This window comes from Eurytemora carolleeae, unplaced genomic scaffold (assembly GCF_000591075.1).
Source record: "Eurytemora carolleeae unplaced genomic scaffold, Eaff_2.0 scaffold89, whole genome shotgun sequence".
In the NCBI taxonomy this organism is placed as follows: Eukaryota; Metazoa; Arthropoda; class Copepoda; order Calanoida; family Temoridae; genus Eurytemora; species Eurytemora carolleeae.
This window is the reverse complement of record NW_019396034.1, coordinates 247,614-274,560: the sequence shown is the minus strand read 5'-3', so window position 1 is coordinate 274,560 and position 26,947 is coordinate 247,614. Positions and strand designations below refer to the sequence as shown.

Genomic DNA, 26,947 nt, shown 5'->3' with positions numbered 1-26,947 from the left:
CTATGAATATTTGTATAGCATTTAAATCTCTCAATTATCAATAAAAAGATATTTGAGTCTCTAATTGTGTTTAGAGTGAGATTTATAGAGGACAATTAGTTAATTTTATTAGTTTGTACAGGTCGCCTGGAAATCATCCAACACTGTCTGCAAATGGCCAACTAATAGCTGAATATTGGAAAAACATATAAATAAAAAAATATCTACTTTGTGTAATAAGGTTGGTTACTCTCAATACGCTCCAATATATGGAAAATGTTGTCTCCGAAGAAAGATGAAAACCTCATATGACGTTCTCGCCTCTATGATCAGTGACGTCATATGAGCTGTTTTTATCGACATTTGCCGTACATTGAAGCGCATCGATAGTAACCTGCAACATTATTTCTATGCCATGCAGACTCGGGAGGTTTGGACTTTGGAGGCAACACAATACGAAGAGGGAGTAACTGCAAGACGACATTTTCTAACCTTTCCATTTTTCTTAGAAATTACAACAATATGCTGGATTATGTAATATGTTACAGGGTGTCCCACGAAACATGACAGTTGCTGAATATTTCAAAATGTCAATTCTTACATAATTTGTTAAGTTGTTTGTTTGATATCAAAGAAAATAACTATAAACATTATATGGCAGTTTTATTATGGTAATATCGATCCCAGATTAAGATTTATTGGAGTAAAATATTTTTCTACCGAACTAAACTGCAAAAAGTCCTTAATTTAATCCAGTATTTGGAAGACGACATTCTAAAATATGTTTCGTGGGACACTTTTATGTTTATAGAAAAGGATGTTTCTAGGAGCCTTCCTTCAAAATTTTATTTGAATTTTAAGTCGCTAACATCGGATAGTTATATTGGTTTGCATTTATTTTTCAAAAATAAAAAATACAGAAGATAAAATCATTATTTATGTCATATTAATAAGTAATTTAAGTGGTCGGCTTTGCTATCCGCTCTGAAATTAACGAAAAATATCAATTTTTCATTGTAATTGTTGTTAAATCTTTTTTTGTTGATCAAATTTGGCTAAAAATGATCAAACGTGATCAGATATCGAAAGAAGAAGAATTTCTTGAGGGGGGGAGGATCAAGTCGCCCTCCCCCTGTTATTTGCGCCATTGTTAAAAGGCAAAGATTGAAATATATCTTAAATTATCTAAAATGAAGACGACATTTGAGATATTATGTTTCTCAATTATTTCAACATCTCACACACTCAATACATAATTGTTGAACCAAAGAAAGGAGTTGATCCCGAAATACACAATGGGAAGCTTTAAAACAGCAATTTACCAGGGATTGAACCAGAGGGGTATTTGTTCCCCAAACTAATGATCCCGATTAACTGAGGCTCCCGATCATTCACACATTCAAACAATCACCCGAAATCGATAATAATGATAATCTCTTTATTTCCTGAAAAAATACATTTAATTAACAAGGTTACATACAGTACTAAAATGACGTTTTTGACTTCTGAAATAAAATGGCAATTGATTTTAAACGTAAATCACTATTTTTATAAGTATTATTTTTGATATAAACTTTTGAAACTGTATTACTGCACGTGAGGTTGTTTATACTATCTGAGAGGGTAAGGTTTGGTTTGGACTCGGCTCTGGGAGAAAATCTTAGTCAAAGACGACTTTACAACGGAGAACTCATTGTTTAGGGTTAACAATAATACTTACGATTGGCAAGTGCTTTATTATTGCTTTCATAATCTAAAATTGTAGGTAAGTTATTGTCACGTATAGAATACACCCCCCCCCCTCCCGCCTATTGTCGTTCACCTTTTAGATACAGGGTGTCCCAATAAACATGGGAATTCAGTGACGACTTTCATATCGTCTTTGATCCATGCGTCATTTTTTCATGAACAAAATTATTGCAGTTGTTCAGCTTAAACATCTAACATCAAAAACGTTTGGTATTGAGATTTTCAAAATGTGGTCTACCATTTTTGTATTTTCAAAATTGACGGAGATATTGCGAAATTTGTAAAAAAATTTCAATTTATTTAATAAATCATAATTGTCTTAATATCTAATACTTCGTCAATTTTAAAATACAAGAAAGTTAGACCACTTTATAAAAAACTCCTCAGACGTACAGCCTCGTTTTTTTACTTTATTTGCCATGGATATCAGAAATCAAAGACGACTTTCAAGTTATCTCTCAATACCCACGTTTATTGGGACACCCTGTATTTCAAATTATTAGTGCTGTAAAATGAAATAACCTAAGTCTAAAATATCAAAGATATTGGGATTAGTAAATAACTTAACTTGCATGAAACAGTAACTTAAAAAAAATAACGGGAAATACCGCTAAATAACGACCGGAGCGTTCCCTTTTACCTAAATAACGAACAGCTCGATAAAAGTCTTAACTTGCCCCGCTCTACTCTACAGTACACACTTTAATGCGAATATCTATTATATTTTTGAGAATATGTTTAGTCAAATAATTATAACCATGGGTTTCTCCCAAGGTTGTATAAGGTTGGTTACTCTCGAGTCTCCATGCGCTCAAATGTACGGAAAATGTCGTCTCCTAAGAAAAATAGATAAAACGTAATATGACATCAAGTCGAGAGTGACGTCTAATATTAGGTTTTATCTATCTATCTCAGGAGACGACATTTTCCATACATTGTAGCGCATGAAGAGTAACTAACCTTATTATGCAACCTTGGTTTCTCATGTGTAAGGTTTGTATCCCAAGGATTTAAAGTAACGTCAATTTTAAAGGTATTGCTCACAAATTAGAAAATACTCCAATTTTTGGAATTAGGAAATCAAAGCCGTCACACTGCTCCAAAACTATCAATGAGGTTGTTATTGATCGATACTATTAATCTTTTTATCTATCTATCTATCTATCTATCTATCTATCTATCTATCTATCTATCTATCTATTGACAAAATTAAAAGTCTCTGGAAACCCAGCTATGATGATTATTTTGAGAGAATGAAGGAGATTATCAATGATTATATCTTGAAGCAGTAATATTATTGGTTTTTTAAACTTTGAAATGTAATGTTCTCAAAATAAGCAATGAAATCTTTTCTGTATACACTTATGTAAACTCTATACTTGCTGAATTGTGCCCCGGCGTTACCAGTGGAATTTTTTAATTTTTGAAGAAAAAAATTTCGAAATAAAAAGATAAATTTCGATTTAAAAAAGAAATTTACGATTAAAAAAAATTGGATTTTTAAAGCCTATTGTGTAGAGTGTAGAGTGTAGAGTGTAGAGTGTGGAGTGTAGAGTGTAGAGTGTAGTGTGTAGTGTGTAAAGTGTAGAGTGTAGAGTACGTTTCAGAGATTAGAATTCAAAGTTTACAGTACTTTTCGGAGATTAGAATTCAAAGTTTACAGTATAAAAAATGGAGTTTATAGAGTTTAGAGTGTAGATTGAGTAATGCAGAGTGTTAACTGTAGAGTGTATGTAGATTGTTCACTATTATAGAGAGTAAAGTAAACAATATCTTAAGTTTCAGCTGCTCAAAAACCTATTATTGTGTCTGAGACTTCCCTCTTGACTATTTTTGTGAGTCAAAAAAGTGTCAAAAAGTCTTGACACACAACTTGGCTGAAGCACTTTTTAGCCAGGCTATCTTCTATCTACCTATATTTATATCTATCTATATCTATACATATCTATCTATCTACTGCAGTATTCTGTATATAGTACCCTTGTGTCAAATGAATTTTAAAGCAGGTGTTTTACTAAACATGAAACATCCCATAGTGGACACTCTACACTGCCGCAGTATTCTTTTATTCTCATTCTCACCCCACAGTTTCATATAAATCTATCCTTGTTTTTATACTGTGGGACGTGGTTACCACTAAGCATAAAGTTTCTATTTAGAAGAAGAAAATCAAATTTCTAATATGTAACCAAGTAATTTTGAATTTCTCATACTTGGGCCTAAAATCAAACCTAGAGGAGCTCCAGGATCACAAAATCATACCAGTAATGTTGCATAAAATACACAGTGTGACAATATTATATCAATCCATCCTTGTTTATTCATAGTGGGTCCCACTATACATTAAGTTGCCATTGTTTTGATCACATTGTCGTTCTTATCGTCAAAATAAAGTAAATTAAACGTAGATTAAATGAAGATTTAACGTAGATTAAACGTAGATTTAATGTAGATTTAACGTAGATTAAGCGTAAATCAAATATAGATTAAACGTAGATTTATTGTAGATTAAACGTAGATTAAACGTAGATTAAACGTAAATCAAATGTAGATTAAACGTAGATTAAACGTAGATTCGTAAATCAAATGTAGATTAAACGTAGATTAAACGTAGATTAAACGTAAATCAAATGAAGATTAAACGTAGATTTAACGTAGATTTAACGTAGATTAAACGTAAATCAAATGTAGATTAAACGTAGATTAAACGTAGATTAAACGTAAATCGAATGTAGATTAATTGTAGATTAAACGTATATTTAACGTAAATTAAACGTAAATCAAGCTTAGATTAAACGTAGATTAAATGTAGATGATTCAATCATAACTCCTCTATTTATAGATCTATCGAGAAGAACAACATGTTTTGAATATCTAATATTGTATACAGGAAATATTTTCTGTTAGAAGATTTGTGCGTTAAATGAAAACTAGAGACGCTACGAGGCCACTAAGTTGTAGCAGTAAGTGATTGATTAATTGATTGTTTTGATCACGATTTCTCGTTCACATCCTTTAACATTAAATACAACACACATTCATCCTTATTTTTGTACTGTGTATGTGTTTCTATTGTTTGACCACATTCTCGTTCTTACCCTTCAATACTTAATTAGAATTATATACTTATACAGTCTACAGATTTTAGAAATCTTGATTTTCAAACAAGTAGAAGATGTAGAGCCGGGTCACATTTTTAAAAACAGGGACAAATGGTAAAAATTCAAAAATAATAAGAAACATACAAAATGGTAAAATACATTTCATTCTGAAAACAATTTTCGTCTTCGAAACGTTAATAAAAATCGCAAATTGTAAGAGATAATGTAAAACATTGCACCTCTGCCAGAGATAAGAGAGTTACAGAGATCGATTAATACCTATAATAAGCAATATTTTACACAGCATTTTCTATTGTGTTACAAGTACTTAACCAATCAGGAGACATCTGTATTCAGGGATATTTAAGGATCCTTTGAATAGGAAATGCAAAATCTTAAAAAATAGAAAATATTCATAAACGTTATGTTTTATGTTTAAACTTGGAGTATTTCGTTGAAAGTTGTAAAACTTAACCCCTGAATGCAATAACTAGCCGTAAGATGTCAGTCAAAAACATTACATGGAACCGTAGCATGACATGCCAGGACACCATAGGCCTACTCAGCCTATCCAGGTAGAGTGCAAAAGCAGTCTGTGTAGTCTGTGGCCTGTAACTTGTTGTATTCTGTGTACATTATGTTCAATCAGTTTGATCAAAGGGAATCAGAGACAGGGTTAGTGTTTTACTTGGAATACAAAAAGAAAAGAAATTTAAAAAAAAAATCTTTTATTTTCTAGTATCAAAGGATCTGATTCCGAATGAATAAAATACTAAAGGTTCTAACTGATAGTTATTATTTACAGATTATGTACAGATTATATGATCTTACAGATAGCATAGCCTGAAACACAACATATAGTTGCAAAATATATTGGGATTATAATATCAGAGTTTGTGTCAAGGCAAGGTTCTATATCCTCCTAAACCCGAGTTTTAATTTTTATTACAACTAAGGAATTAAGTTTTTGTCCCATATTCTAATTTTCTTATCCCTATATCTTTGCAAACACAATGTCGGAGACCTTAGATATTTCAAACTATGAATCATTTTAGATCAAATAATAATAGTTTAAAATATCAAAGGTTTACTCCATCAGGTTGCAAAGATATAGTGATTGTAAAATCAGAATCTGTGGCAAAAACTCAGTTCCTTTGTTTGCACCGCATATTTTGTAGCCTCTTATTTACACTTTTCAATTCAAAATGCATCCACCGACAAAAAAACTATAAAAAAGAGAGAAAAAGAGAAACATTTATGATTAGTTAAATTGTGAATGACGGTCAGTTAAATCAGTGTGAAAATTCATTCTCGTTCATCTCTGGTAGTCTATACAGCTCTATACCACTTGGGCTCCTCCGTAAACAAATTCTGTAAAAAGATTTTATTGGATACAGTAGTTGTCATTTATATCAATACAATGAAGTAGACTTTTGATTTCATAAACATGAATTACCCTCTCTCTTTCTTTAAAAAGCTTGTTAGTAATTAACTTTTAATAGAAAAGTCGTCTTCAGTGTATTGATATAAACGCCGACTGCTGTATCACGATAAGTTTTTTGTGAGTCACTAAGATTTTTCTAATATTAATGAAAAATGTCACAGTTCTCTAATCCTAGTTATTACAAAATGTTTGTTTTACAAGAATTTTGATGTGGTTTTAATATATTAAATGTAACTCAAAACTAAACTAACTAAATGTGATATCATGTTGTAAACTTTAATATAATTTAGAGCATACTTTTCAAAATTCAAATATATAAAGATATTAACAACCCTGGTCTTTGTGATGCTTTTTAAAAAAGCAAAATTATATTGCGAATGTTTAAAAAACAAATCAGAAAATAATGCTGAGCCCAAAATATAAACTTTACAGGTAAAAGGCTCCAAATTTTAGAATAAAATAGTTTAGATTTTCTAGCTCTCAATTCCAGTTTTATTTATGTAGAAAGTAAACCAAATCCCTCAGGTTTATCCCATATTTTATATTTAAAAAGAAAATAAATGTAAAAGTAAATTTTTTATCCAAAATTGTGTTTCTTGTATTGAAAAGAAATTGACACTCTTCTAACAGATAAATATTGAATGAAGATGTGTGCAGGGAGAAACTGGACTTGTTACTTCGTTTTCGTTCTAAAATATCAATCAGAAATTTTAAATCATTTAAGAGAAAAGGGTCCGCTATACAATTTATGTAGTTATTATTAATTTATTTTTTTTATACCCTCAACCTTATGTAAAGATCTCCAGTCTACAGCTAGTCTTCGAATCATAGTAAAAGCATTGATAGGGTTGGATACATAATCTTCTCCGCTCTCTTCTCCATACTCAATATCCTATATATAGATATTATATCCTTAGATAGGGTTGGATACATAATCTTCTCCGCTCTCTTCTCCATACTCAATATCCCTATATATAGATGTTATATCCTTAGATAGGGTTGGATACATAATCTTCACCGCTAACTTCTCCATACTCAATATCCTATTCATAGATATTATATCCTTAGATAGGGTTGGATACATAATATTCACCGCTTTCTTCTCCATACTCAATATCCTATACATAGATATTATATCCTTAGATAGGGTTGGATACATAATCTTCACCGCTCTCTTCTCCATACTCAATATCCTATACATAGATATTATATCCTTAGATAGGGTTGGATACATAATTTTCTCCACTCTCTTTTCCATACTTAATATCCTATACATAGATATTATATCTTTAGATAGAGTTGGATACATAATCCTCTCCGATCTCTTCTCCATACTCAATATCCTATACATAGATATTATATCCTTAGATAGGGTTGGATACATAATCTTCTTCTATCTATCTATCTATCTATCTATATATCTATCTATCTATCTATCTATCTATCTAAGCACCTAATCAAGGTGTACCTGAAAATGTGTGTTTATGAAGGTTTCTAGGGTATTTTTCTTTTCTTCTAGATCCTTGAGTAAACGAACTTTCTGGTCTTCAGGGTTCTCATTCTCAACAGGTTTAAGTATATTTAGGTTCTTTGAGTTCTCCACTTTGTCCATAATTGCCAGGTTCTCAAACTTCTCCTGGTTCTCTGATTTTGCCTGGTTTTCCGATTTCTCCTGATCCTCCCGTTTCTCCTGGTTCTCCTTTTTCTCCTGGTTCTCCTTTTTCTCCTGGTTCTCCCTTTTCTCCAGGTTTTCCCTTTTTTCCTGGTTATCCCTTTTTTCCTGGTTCTCCCTTTTCTCCTGGTTCTCCCGTTTCTCCGGGTTCTCCGATTTTTCCTGGTTTTCTGAGTTTTCTAGCTTCTCACAAGTAGCCGAACCTTCTTGGTCCGTAAGTTTTTCTAGGTTCTTCTGGTTCTCCTGGTTCTCCTGGTTCTCCTGGTTTTCCTGTTCTATTTCACTACAACCTCTGCTCTCATCTATTACAAGAAGAAAAATAGAAAAAAAACAAGTACTTTTTCTCAAACCCGGAATTCAGTCTGGAGTTGGATTAAATAAATCATAAAAGTTTTAGGACGTGCAATACATCATTAAAGTTGATGGTAATATATGTACTATGTTGAGACTAAATATCCAGAGTTCATATAAATGTGTAAACTTCAATAAGACGAAACTATCCAATTCATATCTGATCTGAATGTAGCTAGGAGGTTAATCGTTGTGTTACGACTATGAGCCTACATTACCTACCTAGCCTTTTATGTTTGCAGACTACCGGGTGCCAAACAAACATTCAATCATTTGTTCTTTAATGCGATGAACATATTCAAAGGAATTTAGTGAAAATATTTAAATCGTCTTCGATTCTAAAAAAAATAAGTACAACGTTTATTTATAAATATAACTTTAAGACAGCCTTTGAATGCTAAAGTTCTGAATTTGATACTTTAAATGAAGGAAATGTGAAAAGCACCATTAGACCGAATTTAATGAATTGGAGGCAGGTCGTTGAACTACCTTCCGTCGATTCAAATACTTAACTGCAGTTGTGTAGTGTAGAATTATCTTATACAGGACATGGGCAAATTCTGAATCAATGATTCAAGATAAGTGGTTAAACCGTCTCAGACCTGAGCTGAAAACTTTAGAATGAGATATGTTTCCAATTGACACACTTTAGATTTTCTTCTTAAACCGTTCTTTCTTGGTTAAAGTAGAAAAAAAAATCAAAAACCGGTTTTTTAAAATTAAAGAGTCTCTCCCGTTTCTGTATATATTAAATGGCGCGCAAAATTTTAAATTTATCGGCTTCATATACGCGACTCTGATTGGTTGAATTTTATACACTTTTCAAGATACTTAAGTACAAGATTTGGTTAGTCTCGATAATAGGAAAAAGAGAGAATCAAGCATTAATGTCGTTATCTAACATTCTAAAGTTTTTAGCTCTGGTTAAAATCTCTGTTCAATTAATGTATAATGCTAAAATTGTGTGTACACTTCTTCTATTAAACAAATATAAAATACATTGAACGCTTACCCTGGCAGGTTTCTCTTGAATAAGAGCTTGACACAAGAATAAGTTGAACTGTAACCAATATATTTATCCAGATCCTCTTCATGCTGGTTGCTTCTTAACTAATACTCAGGGTAGGTCGTAGAACTGGAGATAGATAGATAGTCTACCTGTACCATGAATATACAGGATACTATTGGTACACTTCAGTAATTTCAACTCTAGGAGACTAAGGAGAAGTGTTACAAGTTTACAACATCATGCACAAACAATGTAGTTCGGAGGTATATTTAGAGTAAACACAAGTAAACTCTGTAATGTACTGCAAGTAAACTCTGTAATGTACTGCAAAATGTTATCCACCATATTTTAAAAGCCATATTTTCTAGGAAAAAATTCCTCTCAGGGTGTACGATTTATAAAATACGTTAATTACGACATTCAGTACTCCTTTATATTCACGAGCCATGGTTAAATTTAGCCATAGACATTAAGAGCCTATAAATACGGAAAACTGGTATGTGTAGTTGAGATAAAAATCGGATAAGTTTTAAGCATATAAATACGGAAAAATGGTATGTGTACTGTGTAATTGAGATAAAATCGGATAAGTTTTAAGCATATAAATACGGAAAACTAGTATGTGTACTGTGTAGTTGAGATATAAATCGGTTAAGATATAAGTTTATAAATACGGAAAAATGGTATGTGGAGTTTAAATATAAATTGGAAAAGATTAAAGCATATAAATGCGGAAAACTGGTATGTGTAGTTGAGATTTAAATCGAATAAGAGTTAAGTCTATAAATACGGAAAACTGGTATGTGTACTGTGTAGTTCAGATATAAATCGGTTAAGATATAAGTTTATAAATACGGAAAAATGGTATGTGTAGTTATGTAGTTGATATTTAAATTGGTTAAGATTTAAGTTTATAAATACGGAAAACTGGTATGTGTACTGTGTAGTTAAGATATAAATCGGTTAAGATATAAGTTTATAAATACGGAAAAATGGTATGTGTAGTTATGTATGTGATATATAAATCTGAAAAGAAAAGTTTCTCCTTTAATTTCCATATTTAATATACGGAACAAAAATGTACTTTACGGAACCAAATTGATCCGAAGTTCAATTATTAAAAAAAGAAACCTTAACTGAAGCTGTTAAGAATGACCATTAATAACGTTTGGAAATTACAGATGGAACCCTTTCTTAAGAAATTTACAAATAAATCTACCCCCTGGCTGCTGAAAAGGTGTGAAATGCTGAAAAAGGTTCACTGGCCGATTATTCAATATGAAATTCATCCGGAATTGGAAACCCTAAAATTAAATCATTAAAAAAAGAAATAAGATTAAATAATGAGAGAAATCCTGTTTTACTTGAAATTGTAACAAATGCGTAAAAAAAAGATTTCATCAGGAATTCATAGTTTACTCCTGATGAGATTGAAAAAATAAGATTTATTTATTTGTTTGTTATATCATTGGCTCCAGAAAAGTTTCTGAAAATTTTTTTGAAAAATTCCATAAAATTATATGGAAAATTTATTAACCATGTACGTATTCAGGATAATTTAGATTCGATATTCTATATGCTTGAACAGATTAGGTTCGTCTAAAAATTTGTCCAAAGGATTTAAGTTTTTTTTTCCAAAAACTCAACTTTTCTAATCACTATATTTTTTCAACCTAATGGTGTAAATCTTTGACATTTTAAACTTAGATTATTTGATCTAACAGAATTCATAGTTTGAAAAATCTAAGGTCTACATCATTGGGTTGCCAAGATAATGGGATTAGACAATCAGAATTTGTGGCAAAGAGTTAATTCCTTTATAGTGATGGCACGCACCGACGGAAACAGTTTTTAAATATTTTTTATCTTAGTGTCTGAAATTAAAAATTCAGAATGCAGTTTCTCATATTTTTTCCGTTTGGAATTCAGTGGAAAAAATAAAAAGATGTTTGTTGACGAAACCAAGTTTATTTTAACCATTTTAATGTCTAAAGTTTCAGTCTCTGTGAAATCTTGTTTTCTAAATGTAATAAAAAGTCTGCACTATAAATATGAATATTCTTTTATTTCCGACATAAACTTTCTTCAAAACTTTTTGGTGTAAAAAGCACATTAAAAGGAGTGGTGTAGAAAAAAGACAGAATAGGATAAATCATTAAAAAGTACGCGATTGATTTTAAATAAATACAGTTTTTCATAAAATCTTCGTTTAAATTAAATATTTTTTTTTAAAAGAGAAAAATATACACATATGTATTACATCTAGTCTCCAGGTAGAAATACTCCCCCCTCCCCCCTCCCATCATCCACTTTTTCTCCCTCCATCCCCCTCCTTCCCTGGAGACCTTGAAGTATTCCTTGCTGTATACAGATATTGATTGATTGTAATGTTACCTGGATTGGGCCCAGTTCTTCTATATACCTAGAGTTTCTCTAGTCTCTCCTAACCTTCTAGTTCTTCCTATATTCCTAGAGTTTCTCTAATCTCTCCTAACCTTCTACAGTTCTTCTCTATACCTAGAGTTCTCTAGTCTCTCCTAACCTTCTACAGTTCTTCCTATATACCTAGAGTTTCTCTAGTCTCTCCTAACCTTCTACAGTTCTTCTATATACCTAGAGTTTCTCTAGTCTCTCCTAACCTTCTACAGTTCTTCTATATTCCTAGAGTTTCTCTAGTCTCTCCTAACCTTCTACAGTTCTTCTAAATACCTAGAGTTTCTCTAGTCTCTCCTAACCTTCTACAGTTCTTCTATATTCCTAGAGTTTCTCTAGTCTCTCCTCACCTTCTACAGTTCTTATTTATACTTTTTCTAGTCCTTCTACAGTTCTTCTATATACCTAGAGTTTCTCTAGCCACTCCTATCCTTTTACAGTTCTTTTATATACCTAGAGTTCTCTAGTCCCTCCTAACCTTCTATAGTTTTCTTTATACCTAGAGCTCTCTAGTCCCTAATAACATTCTATGGTTCTTCTATAAACCTAGAGTTTCTAATAGACCCTTCAAATCTTCTACATTTCTTCTGTAGAGCTCCTCATAAACCCTTCAAATCTTCTACACTTCTCTTCTACATACCTAGAGTACTCTAGTCCATACTATAACCTTTTTCAGTTCTTCCTTATCTCTAGAGTTCTCTAGTCCCTTCTAACCTACCATAGTTATTTTATAAATTAATACATTTCAGTTTTTCTCTGTTCAAACCTTCTCTACATATAAGGTGACACGCTGCACAGTACATTATATTGGACTCGTTTTCTCATTGCGAGATTTAGGGGTGGGGTTAAATTTGACCAATAAGTAGTAAAATATCGAAAGAACATAAACTGTACACTGTAAAACAGGGTGCTTTGAGATAGTTATCAAATACCGTTCAAATATTAAAAGAATTTCTGCAATTTATTTATCATAAATCATTTATCAACCATCTATCTATCTATCTAAATATATATACTTTGCTTGTCTTTTTGTCTGTTTGTTTACTTGTATCCAATAAACTTCAAAACGGCTGAACCGATCGGGCCTAAATTTAGTGTGGGATCTCATATGACCCTAGGGAAGGTTAATGCATGATCAAAATTTCAATTTTTTTTTTATAAAATCCGCAATCTTTTTGGTTTGTTTTTGTTTTACAATGTATATAAATAGAACATGTTCAATTTAAATAGAAAATAGAATTAATAATAATAAAACTTAGAAGATAAAAATTGCAAAAATTGAAAGTTTCTACATCAGACCTCCCCCTCCCGGCCCCCTTCCCTCTCTCCCCTACTCAAACTTTCCAAACATAAATCGCTTCCTTTCAGAATTTTCAAATAAATTTCGAAAATTTTCATCATTATGTAATTTATCAAATGATTTGAGGTCTGATATGTAAACTTTGTGACGGATTTCAGATTAATTAGAAACCCTCATATCACTGGAACAGATTGAAAATTGAATGTTTGGGAAAATGAAAAGTAAATGGGATAATATAAAATGCAACAAATTTTATTGTTTTTTTATGTAAAGTAGTTCTTATTTCTTAAAATCAACTAAGAGCAAATATATTTGCGAATATATTTGCGAAAATGTATTTGCGAATATATTTGCGAAAATGTATTTGCGAATATATTTGCGAAAATGTATTTGCGAATATATTTGCGAAAATCTAATACCCTTTTTTTGCAAACACTTTCTTTCATGATTAAATATTGATGGAGAAAATGGGGAAAATTATTCTATATTTTCCCTAGCTTGCAAAATTTATACTTCAAGGGTCCTAGGAGGAAAAATACGCGTTAGAATCTCGAACTTTTCTTTTTTTCTTTTTTTTTTCTTTTCTTTCTTTCTTTGTTTCTTTTCTTTCTTTTCTTTCTTCTTTCTTTTCTTTCTTTCTTTCTTGTCTTTCCTTCTTTTTTTTTTCTTTTCTTTCTTTTCTTTCTTTTCTTTCTTTTCTTTCTTTTCTTTCTTTTCTTTCTTTTCTTCCTTTTCTTTCTTTTCTTTCTTTTCTTTCTTTTCTTTCTTTTCTTTCTTTTCTTTCTTTTCTTTCTTCTTTCTTTTCTTTTCAATCTTTTCTTTCTTTTCTCTCTTCTCTTTCTTTTCTTTCTTCTCTTTCTTTTCTTTTTTTCTTTTTTTCTATCTTTTCTTTCTTTCATAAATATAAACTTTTTTATAGTCATTAATATTTTTAAGAGTTAAAATTTTTTTAAAATCTAATCAAAACTCAAAAGGAATTAGAAAATGGCAACAAGTATACATTAAGTGAAATTATTAATTAAGTTTTTATTAACCCGTTAGGTTTGTCGATATGTTTGACATGTGAAGTTGATAGTTTTTACGAATTTACGTAAAACCTAAAATTCTTTTACTCATCAGAAATGTGGTTTTGTTAATGTAAAACACGGTTTTTAACCCACCTTGATTTCAGTTTTAAAATTATATCAGAAGTATTAGAAAGTTTAATTAAAAATATTTTATGTTCCATATCAAATTTGTAATCTAATTATGTAAATAAAATATTTTATTTCACGTTTGAAGTTGTGCAAAAAATATTTGACACCTTTAAATATAACATTTTGAATATACAAACATACTAAGGTTTAAATGGTTAGGTACTTCCCAAGGTTTAAATGGTTAGGTACTTCCCAAGGTTTAAATGGTTAGGTACATTCCAAGGTTTAAATGGTTAGGTTCTTGCCAAGGTTTAAATGGTTAGGTACATTCCAAGGTTTAAATTATTAGGTTCTTCCCAAGGTTTAAATGGTCAGGTACTTCCCAAGGTTTAAATAGTAAGTTACTTCCCGAGGTTTAAATGGTTAGTTACTTCCCAAGGTTTAAATGGTTAGGTACTTCCCAAGGTTTAAATAGTTAGTTACTTCCCAAGGTTTAAATGGTTAGTTACTTCCCAAGGTTTAAATGGTTAGGTACATTCCAAGGTTTAAATGGTTAGGTTCTTGTCAAGGTATAAATGGTTAGGTACATTCCAAGGTTTAAATGGTCAGGTTCTTGCCAAGGTTTAAGTGGTTAGGTACATTGCAAGGTTTAAATGGTTAGGTACATTCCAAGGTTCAAATTGTTAGGTTCTTGTCAAGGTATAAATGGTTAGGTACATTCCAAGGTTTAAATGGTTAGGTTCTTGTTAAGGTTTAAATGGTAAGGTACATCCCAAGATTTAAATGGCAGTTTTCCAAAAGGCCATTTTAAGGTTGTAATTTAGGAATTTGAACTTATATACAGTTTACAACGGAATTCAATTCAAGTTTACAAGTAATCAAAGAGAATCTGTTTAAATTGGCAGCCTCTTTTCATTTCCATGTTTATTTGTATCAATGATGTTTAAAAGCTTAATATAGAACAAAATTGGAATAGAAAGTCGTCTTTATTGTATTGATATATGTAAAGAATTATTAGTATTATTAACAACACAATAACGAAAACGACAACGATTTAGTTTTTATTCAATTTTATTCATCTATTTTGTTTTTATATGATTTTCTTTTATATCTCAAATGAACTTAGTTTAACTTCAAACTTGAAATTATGAATTCAAATCTTTCCTTTGGGAGAAACTAACCGAAATTTTGATAACTAAGAAATGTTAAATCGTCAAACTGAATTTAACTCATTCTATCTGTTCAAAAGTTTCCAGCTCTGGTTCTAAATCTAGTTTATTACCCTAGGTCGGGTTAGGAGGAAGAATGCCTGTCTCCTGCTATATCTGTGGCAGGGATTTTGGTACCCGGAGTATATCCATCCATATTCCGTCCTGTCAGAAAAAATGGGAGATTGAGCAGAATAAATTACCTAGACATCAACGACGACCTCCACCCCAGGAATTTGTCTAGTCTAGGAATATAACTATTGAAAGTTTCCAAATTGAAATGGAAAAAAATATGACTGTCGTTGCATAATAATAAGGTACCTTTCCTGTAAAAAGAGGTGCATGCCCGATTCACAACGGTACGCTTGAGACATGTCTATGACCTATATTGAGGAAGATAACGTCGTTTTTCTAGCTTTAAAAGTGTTTCATTTTGGCCATATCATCCATTGTATCGCAAGTCACTTAATTGCCGAAAAAAACACAACTGAAAATAATCCGCCAACAAAGACATAAACATGGATTGGATATTTAATTCATACTTGATCAGACAAAACTTTAAATGGTACTGTATTGAATCTAAAAAATGGAGGGTCACTTAAAGGGAGTGTTCGCGAAAAATGAAAGTGAGTATAGGGTTACGGCGAAACATAAGCGCTTTTGATTGCTACTAATCTTACATCTATCTGTTGCGTCTCTATAAGGAGAAAATTATTAAAAACTACGATCTCACTGAAGAAAGTACCGTCCATACAAATTCAGAAATATGCAACGTTCAACTCGGATCGTAAAATAATCAATTTAATTCTAAACAAATCATTCAGATATTACAAACAATAGTCATCGATTATTTTCGACGCATTCATATAAAGTTAATATTTCATAATAAAGCACATAAACTTAGGTAGTTCATATTTTACACTTTATTTTGTTCCAAGTGCATATGTGGACGTAACATTACGACTGTAAAATATTTTTTTTTAAAGGGACAGTAAAGGAAAAATTAAAGGGGATATAGGCTGAAAGCTAATCACTTTAGCTCTTGATCGCGACCCATGAAAGTTTTATCTGATGTTCCTGTCTCGAGAAATTGATATAAAACTGTGTTATAATTATACGAAAATTCATATATGTAAAATTGTGAAAATCTGAAACTTAAATCACGTGACCAGAACTATCACCAATGGCAGAACAGTATACTGGTCACGTGTCTCCGCCTGTATCACGTGACCACTTTACTGCACTGCCATTGGTGGAATTTCTGGTCAAGTAATACGGACGTAAAAATAATATTATGAATGAAATCTATTGAAAATAGAAACAACAAATATAAAAGTAAACCTAAATTACAATTAGCTTTCTCTGGGATATCATCTTTTTCAGATTGGTTGCTGTTTTTCTGAGCATGGTCTGTTTAAACCTACTATTTCTATACGAAATTGTATATATATGCATTTTCGTACAAGTTTGAAACAGCTTTATATCAACTCTCGAGTTAGGAACTTCAGATAGGCGTCTCAAGGGGCTCGATGAAAAGCTAAAGTGATTAGCTTTCAGCCTATACCCCCTTTAATTTTTCCTTTACTGTCCCTTTAAACTTTAATTTTCGGTTAAAAGGCAATGCGATCCAAAATGAATCACAAATTCAGACCCCATCTTTGACTCTAAATTAAAGCACTGTGAGCCACAAACCTAGCTCTATACAGTAAGTTCAATCCTAATAAGTTTCCATCTATCCATGGGCAGATTACAAGTATCTTTAAAGGAAGCAAGGTTATAATGCAAGGAAAGTTAATTGCAGTTGCGTATACTCTGCGTACATATTAAAACCAGTTATCTCTGGGCGAAATTTGTAAACAAAATAGATGCATCAGCGACAGAACACTTGAAAGGAACTAGCTGTCTTTTTAATTTCTAGAGAGGGGCACCACTCAACTGTAATTTCTAGAGAGGGGCACCACTCAACTGTAATTTCTAGAGAGGGGCACCACTCAACTGTAGTTTCTAGAGAGGGCCACCACTCAACTGTAATTTCTAGAAAGGGGCACCACTTAACTGTAATTTCTAGAGAGGGACACCACTCATTTGTAATTTCTAGAGAGGGGCACCACTCAACTGTAATTTCTAGAGAGGAGCACCACTCAACTGTAATTTCTAAAGAGGGGCACCACTCAACTGTAATTTCTAAAGAGGGGCACCACTCAACTATAATTTCTAGAGAGGGGCACCACTCAACTTTACTCTTTAAACCTTTATTTCATTAATATTGGGCTAAATCTAGTACAGTAAAACCCTTATTAACGAATACAGCGGAAGAATTTATCAAATGTCGTCTTGACTGTTTTTCAATGAGTTTTATACTATATTACGTTGATTTCAGTATTTGCGAAAATAAACAGTTTTAAAGAGTTCCATATAATCATTTAATTAAAAAACTAAATATCTGCAACATTCCATTATCAGAAAGTGAAGAATATGACATTTGATGAATTCTTTCGATGTATTCGTTATTAAGGGTTTCACTGTAGTGTTTTTTTAAGCGGAAAAGGGTTTAATTCTGACATTTTCCTTCATTTTTTCCGAAGTAGTCCTCCAATTTTAAAGAAGCCACAACTGAAATAAAAAAGTTTTTAAATAAAAATTATGAATATCTCATACATTCTTGATCTGACAAAGGTTTGTAAGGGTACTGTTGTGAATCCCATATGCCGCTCAATTAATGAAGAGTCACTTAAAATTATGTGTACACTCCCTTTGACCTGAACCCAATATAAATAGATATATGTATTGTATATAATGGCCTGAATTCAACTCCTATCTCTGACGTAGTATGCTTAGACTTAGATAATAGATATTTATTGGTATTTATATCTTTAAACCTGTATTCAGAGCTTTCTGAAATATCTCTCTATAAAGATAATATATATATATAATATATAGTTATATCCAAAAAGTTGTAATCTCTCTGTTTGCCAGTTTGTTTGTTTGTCCGATCATAACCCTGGAACCACTGGACCGATTTGCCTCACATTATAATTGGTTAACTCAAGAGACCCACGTGAATGTTCCTAGCTTGGTTTTTAGGTTCTAAGTTGTGGAGGTTGACTTGAATAGCGAATATTTAGTTTCCGGGTAAAATCGTTCAAGTGCGGGTAAACGGCGAGAGTAACTTTTAGTAACCTGGGCAGCACCGGATTCCTAAGCAAGTATTTATAAGTTGTAATCTCTGTTTGTCTGTCTATTTGTTTGTCCGACCATAACTTTGGAACCCCTGGACCTTTTTGCTTCAATTTTGACTGGGGAACTCGTGAGACCCACGGCAATGTTCTTAGCTTGGTTTTAAGATTCTAAGTTCAGTAAATCGACCTAACTAGCGAAAATTCAGTATCCCGGAAAAATCGTTCAAGTGCGGGTAAATGGCAGGAGTAACTTTTAGTAACCTTGGCAGAGCTGGGTATATAAATATATATGGAATGTCTATCTGTTTGTCTTTATCTATTGAATGTCAAAACATCTATAAATATATATATATGGATGTCTATATATGTTTGTCTGTGTCTATTGAATGTCAAAACATCTAAACTGATCGGATTCAAAGTTTATTAGCAAATAATTTGACCCTTTGGAAGGTTTATGACCCTATGGAAGGTTTATGACCCTATGGAAGGTTTATGACCCTATGGAAGGTTTATGAACCGTTAAACTGACAAATTTTGACCGGAAAAAAAGTTTCTAAGAATGCAACCATTAAAAAAATAAATTAAGGGAAAAATTAATATTAAAAATTGGCACTTGAAGAGCAACATTTTAACGCAAAAAAGAAACAAAATCTGTTATTTTCTACTTAATATTCAATGTATTCACAAGTGCTATACAGTTATTTTTATGTCTCATTGCCCGTTTAAACAGATGGCTTTGCTAATATTTTATAATTCCCTCTTTTCTTAGAAATTCTGTAAATATATTATAAATTATACCCAACACTTTTTATGGAAAATGAGCCAGAGGTCAGATCTTTTGTGATATGAATCTCAGGATTAAGCATTGATCTCCATCTAATGCAAACCTACGATTTAATTCATAATTTTTCTTTGATATCCCGTGGCAGCTGCAGGGACAACGTAAAAGAAGAGATCAGGTATTGATCATTATACCGTGGGGTTCCAGAGCGGAGGGAGGGGGATTGAATTTTGTAGATCCAGGAAATAATATCTGTGGGATGCCTGAGTAGAGACTGGCAGCTGGTGGGGTCTTAAATGTAAGACATGTGGCCGCAGCGCTTGGCCCCCTAGCCTGTCCTAGCCGCAGCGCTCGGCCCAGAAAGTGCCCTAACGTAACCTAACCCTAAATAAATACTAATTTAATTATTTTTAGGTCCCCCTCTCTCTGTTTTGCGGGGCATTGCGCGCAACAGAGAATGGCAAATCCCTAAATTTTATAGTATCCGCATTGGATATCGAGATCAAGGGTTTAAGATTAATGATACTTTACAAAAAAGTTCCAACCTCTCTCTGTATCTGAAATTAGACAAATAAATTCATTAGGCTCCCCAAAATCTGGAAAAAGTGATAAGTGGTGAGCTGAGTGGCGCGGAGCTCAACAAATTCAACGCAGACGCTCTCAGAGATTGGAATGATGCTGCTCTGTTAGCATGTGAATTCTGCAGCAGGTACGGAAAATTGCCGCCTTAGTGATTGTAAATTTAAGCAGATGCAGTCTAAAGTCAGAATGCGCCAACCTAGTTGTACCAGCTAGCACTGCCTACACACTGACACAGCTAGGCCAACTATTTTGACCCCTGCCAAATGTCTGCAAGTACCGGGCGGGGCAGTACAAACTAGGACAGAAAGGTCGGTTCAGCTCAGATATCTTGGCTCAGATTCAAATGTACATGGTTTAGTGTGACTGAGGTTTCTAACTTTGCAGTGGAATATATATTTCCCCATAAAGAATGAGACTTTAATAACCGCCAAAAATCTATTTGAATATGACGATCTGATGTTTGGTATTGATCGTCTGTCTGAACATGGCTAAACTGAATGATATGGCAATAAAAGAAATATCTAAGTTTGAAGTTCATTTCTACCGTTTATATTAGTCCGTACATGCAAATAACTTCTCCCAGGGTTAAAATTTTACCTTGTTTCAGAAAATCAAAAGTTTAGGGAAAAAATGGTTTAAAATTATAAAATTTAGTGGGACCTTTTATGAAACCAAAAACCTCAAAAGTCTTAAAAAACAACACTGATTAGAACCTTCCTACCTGCCTCCTTGAAGTTCCACCAGAAGCTGTGTACTGAGGATCGACCAATGATCAAGATCAGCAAAGAATCTACTTACGCTTCTAAAGCAGAGTCTAAGGTTAGCAAAAATATATCTTTTGTCAAGAACAAAAAAATCCTTTTCTTAAACAGACTACAAGCGCAATTACATGCGAAGATGGTAATGCCCGATTCACAGTAATACTCTTAAAAACCTTTGATCATTTTCTAGGTCGAAAAGTGTTTAATTCTAATAATTTCTATATTTATTTCCTTCAGTAGAAATGCACGTCACTTCTGTAAAGAAACCACAATATGAATCGATCAGTTTTTAAGTTATAAAACTTGTTTTTTAATTCATATTTGATCACGCAAAGCTTTAAAGGGTATTGTTGTGAATTATTACCATCTTTGCATGGAGGGTCACTAATCAGTAATCACGCATACAGTCCCTTTAAAATATAATAAATTTTCTTTCGTAAATTTTACAATTAAATAAAACTAATTATTCTCCTGAAACACTAATTTTCTAATTCCTACATATTTGGAACGCAACAAGACATATGATATTTCAAATTTTGTCTATTCGATCCGGCATGGCATATTTCAGAGATACAAAGAGTTTGAGTCGAGTAATTAGTTCCTTTATCCGTTCTGATAAAAAGTTCTTTGTTCAGGTCAATTATCCCAAACTGCGAAAGAATAAAAAATCTGAACCTGGAACTCCTGATCCATGTAACTCTGTCAAGTGTAATGTCAACCATGAAGACCCTTTCGAGCATATGAAAGGGGCGGAGGGCAGGGATTCTCCCCTTGAGGCGGAGGGTGGAGATACGGAGACAGATACAGAGGATAATGTCAGCACAACACAGTTGGTGGATTTAATTCTGAATAATTCTGTATTTGAGAATCCTCACAACAGACGTCAATTTAACAAAATCTTAAACAAGTTTTTAAAGGAAAAAAGCTTAAAATAATGAAGATTCTATCTTTTTATTTTAATCAGAAAAATGAAAATACTCTAGTCACATATTTATGAAAATACCTAAATGTACAAAAATTAGAAAAAATGTTTACGAAAAATTATATCATTGTTTTTCTTTGATTTATTCAATAAATTTTATTATTTATTTTAAACGCAGTAATTAAAGACGTATGCTACATGCTAGAAAGAAAAAAACGTACTTTATTTTGTGTACAATATTTTTTAACCAATCCTAGTTTTCCTGAAGTTAAACATGTTCAAAGTTTAAAGTCCAGAAAGTCTTAATTTTAGAACCATTTTCACCCATTTTCAGTTTTTGCTATTCTTAACCTTTGAGTTAGGCCATGTATTTTAAATATTTAAGTATTAAAGTTTTTTACGCTATTTTTGACATATTATGACAGAACATATTCCGATACAGAAAGGATGCAATGCAGTGCACTTTATTTGTAGTTAGTTTTACGTGCCTCCCCCCATCCCCTCACACACATCATATTTTCTCCTTTTCTTTTTTCCTCTTTCTCTTTTCTCTTCCACGAAATGGCTAAATCTTTTGCGCAACATTTGCGCTATTTTCGCGCACATTTTTTTTGCATACTTTTGCGCTATTTTTGCGCATGAAACGCAATGAGTTTTGCGCTATTTTTTTGCGGAAATATTTTTTGTGAAAGTTGCGCATGAAACGAAATTTTAGTTTTGCGCAATTTGCGCAAACCCGCAAGTTTTACGCAAAATGTAACTTTTTAGGCAAATTGTCAAAAATTTATTTTCTAAGCTTAGAATTAAACAACTAAAGATTCATTCTATACATAAAAAAATACTAAAATACCAGTATGATAACGATTATACCACACTCAATTGGTTACTTCCAGTTACAAAAAGTTTAAATTAAGGGACCAAAATTAAGAAAATAGAAATTAGAGAGTGTGAAACTTGGCAATATTTTAATCCTATTAAATAATTTCAAGTGACCCTTAAAAGCTTTGCCTAATCAAGTATGAATTATATTCTTAAATTTTTTTAATCAATTCTTAAATCTTTTTAATCTCATATATAATAATACAAGAAAGTAACCAATGCTTGAAGAATCCACTTTTAGGAAATAAGCATGTCCAAAACTAAAATTGTCGAGAAAATTGTGAGATTTGAACTCTTCTTACCTGTCATTGGTCAATTTTGTAAAAGTGACCAATAGGAAGACATTCCAAAACAAGATTTTTCCAGAATTGAATTCTAAGAAACACACACCGTCCCCAACTGTTTGATTTTTACGTAATTTACTCACACACATCATATTTTCTCCTTTCCTTTTCTTCCTCTTTTCTAACCCCCCTCCCCCTCTCCTCCGATCCTTCCTCATTCAGCATTCTAAATTCTTTTTTGGTTTAAATCAAACAAACTTTGACAAATATGTTTTCAAAAAGTTTTTCTATCAAAACTTCCTGGTTTTAATATTTCAGCCTCCTCTGTAAGGAGAATCTTGGTAGAGAGATATAGCAAGGTACACACGGAGATTAGAAGGTATCCAAGATAAATAAAGGGAGTGGTCACGAAAAATAGAAGGGTGTACAGCCTAACAGTTTGTCCCAATAAACATGGTGAGTCAATAGTTTTCGAAGCAACGGGGGGCTCTGCTTTGGCGGTCTATAAAAAAAAACAGTTAACTAAAATTCTTTTCCATTTAATTATATTTCACAAAATTTCTCTTTGAAAGACAAGATTCTGACTTCTATAAGGAAACGAACGGTATAGCTACATTGTCAGAAATGCAAAATTTTCTCTGCTCGATTATAATAAAATACTGGACAATTGTCGTAAAATATTTTCGCTTGAGCTAACTCATAATATTTTTATATTTTATTATAATAGAGCCTATTTTATTGCAGAGGGACAATATAGAAATCAAACCAAGCAGACCCGATATTCTTCCATCTTTTAAAAATATAATTATATGAGCTTTACTTAATTAAGTTTAGAATTTTAATTTTATTTTTGTCTTATTTTATCAAGACCTCCAACAAAAACATTCGCCCGATTAGTTCATCCCTGTATCCCTGTATCTATGTATCCTTGTATCTTTGTATCCCTTCAGCCCATGTATCCCTCAATCCCTGTATCCCTGTATCCTTGTATCCTTGTATCCCTTCAGCCCATATATCCCTGAATCCCTGTATTTCTGTATCCATGTATCCCTGTATCCCTGCAGCCTTGCAGCCTATGTATCCCTTTATCCTTGTATTCCTGTATCCTTGTATCCCTGTATCCCTGTATTCCTGTATTCCTGTATTCTTGTATCCCTGTATTCCTGTATCCCTTTATCTCAGTATACCTGTATCCCTGTATCTCTGTATCCTTATATCCCTGTATCCCTGTATCTTGTATCCCAGTATCCCTGTATCCCTGTATTTCTGTATCGTTATCTTCCTATATTATATGTATCCCTGTATTTTTGTATCCCTGTATCCCTGCAGCCCATGTATCCCTATATCCCTGTATATCCCTGCAGAAGATGATACGAAAAGTCATAAAATTGGAATCAATCAGTAATATTTTCACTAATATTTGCTTTAGAGACCGTTTCCTCTTTTTGGCAGATTTATTTCTAAATCAATTTTGTACCTAATTTACTTCTTCCCAAGAGTTCTTTAAAGTATCATGTTTATTATTCTAAAAATAAATTTAATTCGAATTATTCAAGATTTTTGTTCCTTGCTTGTTAAACATTTTTGTTGAGAATATATCTGTTAAACTTAACTTTTTTGATAAGTTATAAATTTTGTTCTATAGAAAAAAAGAAAATTGCAGATCTTAAACTTTTCTTCCTTCACGAGAAATAATTGAACCAATTAATCCAAAAAATAGATTGTAGTTTAAAATTTTTACTGTCTAGATTTTATTATTGATTGCAGAAAACCTGCATAAGAATACAAATACAGAACAAAATGTCTGTTAGAAAAGAGTTTTCAAATAAAAAATCTACAAACCAGCTAATTAAAAATCTACAAACTAGCTAATAATAAAACTACAAACTAGCTAATTAAAATCTACAAAAACTAGCTAATTAAAACTCTACAAACTAGCTAATTAAAAATCTACAAACTAGCTAATAAAAAATCTATAACCTAGCTAATTAAAATCTACAAATTAGCTAATTAAAAATCTAAAAATTAGCTAATTAAAAATCTACAAACTATCTAATTAAAAAAGTGTTACGAAAATTTGTAAATTGCGAAAATTTGCAAAGAGGCTAAAATTAATAAATAATAAAAAATAATAATAAATAATAGTTTCCTATGACCAGAATATTTCATTAATTTTTTATGTGAAAGATGGATCCCATGTCAGACTGTGACATCCGTCTTGTGTTTACATTACCGCCCAGAGACAGTACGCTGCAGTACAAAAGATGCGTACACCCCTGAAATAACTTTCCTTGCATTAGAACCTTGGTCTGAAGTCGTTCTTAAAAGAGTATTTACGAAATGGAAATTGTAAATCATCAAAAATTATGGACAATCATCATCTCGAGGGAATTAACATTTTTGGTTCAGCACAGCAGATTAATAAAGGAACTGAGGTTTTGCCACAAATTAGAATATTATAATCACTATATCTGTGCATCCTGATTAGAATATTATAATCCCTATATCTGTGCATCCTGATTAGAATATTATAATCCCTATATCTATGCATCCTGATTAGAATATTATAATCCCTATATCTATGCATCCTGATTAGAATATTATAATCCCTATATCTGTGCATCCTGATTAGAATATTATAATCCCTATATCTGTGCATCCTGATTAGAATATTATAATCCCTATATCTGTGCACCCTGATTAGAATATTATAATCCCTATATCTGTGCATCCTGATTTTCTAAATTTACACTATTTGATCAAATAAACTTTATGGTTTGAAATCAAGGTCTGCAATATTTCTAAACTGCATTTTTATTTTTCTTAAAAGCTTTTCAATAAAAGGAGTTTTGCACATAAAAGATTTCAATCTTGCGTCCAATTTACTGCAGTTTGACGGGATTTCGGCTCTAGCAGCAGCTTACTCTTTTTCGGCAATCGGCAATCTAAAATCCAACAGCCATAGACTTTCAAAGTTACGCGAGGTTATTTAACGCTTTGACTGAACTGTCTTTTGTGACAATTAGGTCAAATAAGATAAGACCTCGCCCTGTGAAGCTTTCCCACCAAGGTTGTATAATGAGGTTGCTTACTCTCGATGCGCTCCAATGTACGGCAAATGTCGTCTCCTAAGCATAGATACATAAACTCCATATATAACGTCACTGATTATATAGTAGTGAGAGTGACGTCATATGCATATGTTATCTATCTATGCTAATGAGACGACATTTTCCGTACATTGGAGCGCATCAAAGATCAAGCAATTTCTTAATATTCAACCTTGCTTCAAACATCCCTCGCTACGCTTTGGATGTTTTGATGGTAAAATAAAAATAAAATTCCTTTTAATTTCCTTGTTAAGTTGTTAATTTTTTTAAATATCTAAAAACGGAATTTCAGAACATTATAAAAGATGATAAAGAAGTGGAGGTTAATCTTTTAAAAATAATCTCTACAGCAAGATCTAGAAATTGGTGAACTAAGAAGGCGACATTATACCAAGAATTACCTGTATTTGATGTTGTAACAAAGCAAATAATTTATTAGTAACATGTTAAATCACAAATTAGATTAATTTTATTGTGTCTCATTTTTATTGGACTATTTAAAGTCATAACTTGAATTCTCTTATTTTCTTATTCCAGAGTTTTCTGGTTCTCACTGTAAATACAGGGTGTTCCACGAAACATGACAGTTGTTGAATGGTTTTAAATGTCTTCTTCCATAATTTGTTAAGTTCTTTGATAGAAAAGAGATTTTTGGTTTCCACTGTAAGTATTCAAAACTTTTTTATCAAAACAAATGTAACAATTTACTATGTACGAGGAGTTTTTAGAGAAAACTTGCAGCAAATAAGAAAAACAAAAAAACCTACAATTGTATTTAACCCTATCCCTGCTGGGGTACTTGAAAACCAGGATACGCTGAGGGGGGGTCAATTTGACCCCCCCCCTCTAAATCCCATGTTTTATGTCCAAATATGACAAATGATACATTATTAGAAAGCTCTTGTGCTCTACTTTTAGAATCTGCAAAAAAATTTGCAAATTTGCGAAAATTGAATTTTTTTCGCAAAATCCAGTTTTACAGTAAAAATGTTTGCAAAAAAAAATTTGTCCAAAAAATGACAAATTATACATTTTTGAAAAGCCCTTGACCATGCCATTTCAAATAT

The 26,947-nt window shown here is 32.0% G+C and overlaps 2 protein-coding genes across 6 annotated transcripts in view; one reads left to right on the top strand and one right to left on the bottom strand.

The window, feature by feature from the left end:
* Positions 1-5,924: 5,924 nt before the first annotated feature.
* On the bottom strand, positions 5,925-9,410 carry LOC111697696 (nucleolar protein 58). 5 transcript variants are annotated; one of them, XM_023467803.1, is made up of 5 exons: positions 9,309-9,396; positions 8,519-8,856; positions 7,742-8,247; positions 7,061-7,165; positions 5,925-6,200 (listed from the first exon to the last, which is right to left on the bottom strand). In XM_023467803.1, the coding sequence occupies exons 2-5, from the start codon at positions 8,559-8,561 to the stop codon at positions 6,159-6,161; spliced, it is 696 nt and encodes a 231-aa protein (XP_023323571.1). In that variant the 5' UTR covers positions 8,562-8,856; positions 9,309-9,396; the 3' UTR covers positions 5,925-6,158. The 5 variants fall into 5 exon arrangements, with proteins under 5 accessions (XP_023323571.1, XP_023323564.1, XP_023323558.1 ...); XM_023467796.1 differs by lacking the exon at positions 8,519-8,856 and having other exon boundaries at positions 7,054-7,165; positions 9,309-9,410; XM_023467790.1 differs by lacking the exon at positions 8,519-8,856 and having other exon boundaries at positions 9,309-9,410.
* Positions 9,411-9,519: 109 nt separating this feature from the next.
* LOC111697839 (uncharacterized) overlaps positions 9,520-26,947 on the top strand; it is a 26,824-nt gene continuing 9,396 nt past the window's right edge. Inside the window, exons 1-5 of the mRNA XM_023467971.1 lie at positions 9,520-9,568; positions 15,462-15,614; positions 19,927-20,051; positions 20,635-20,743; positions 21,321-21,518. Coding sequence (XP_023323739.1) covers positions 9,545-9,568; positions 15,462-15,614; positions 19,927-20,051; positions 20,635-20,743; positions 21,321-21,518 — 609 coding nt within the window. The 5' untranslated portion in view covers positions 9,520-9,544. The remainder of the gene's footprint in view (positions 9,569-15,461; positions 15,615-19,926; positions 20,052-20,634; positions 20,744-21,320; positions 21,519-26,947) is intronic.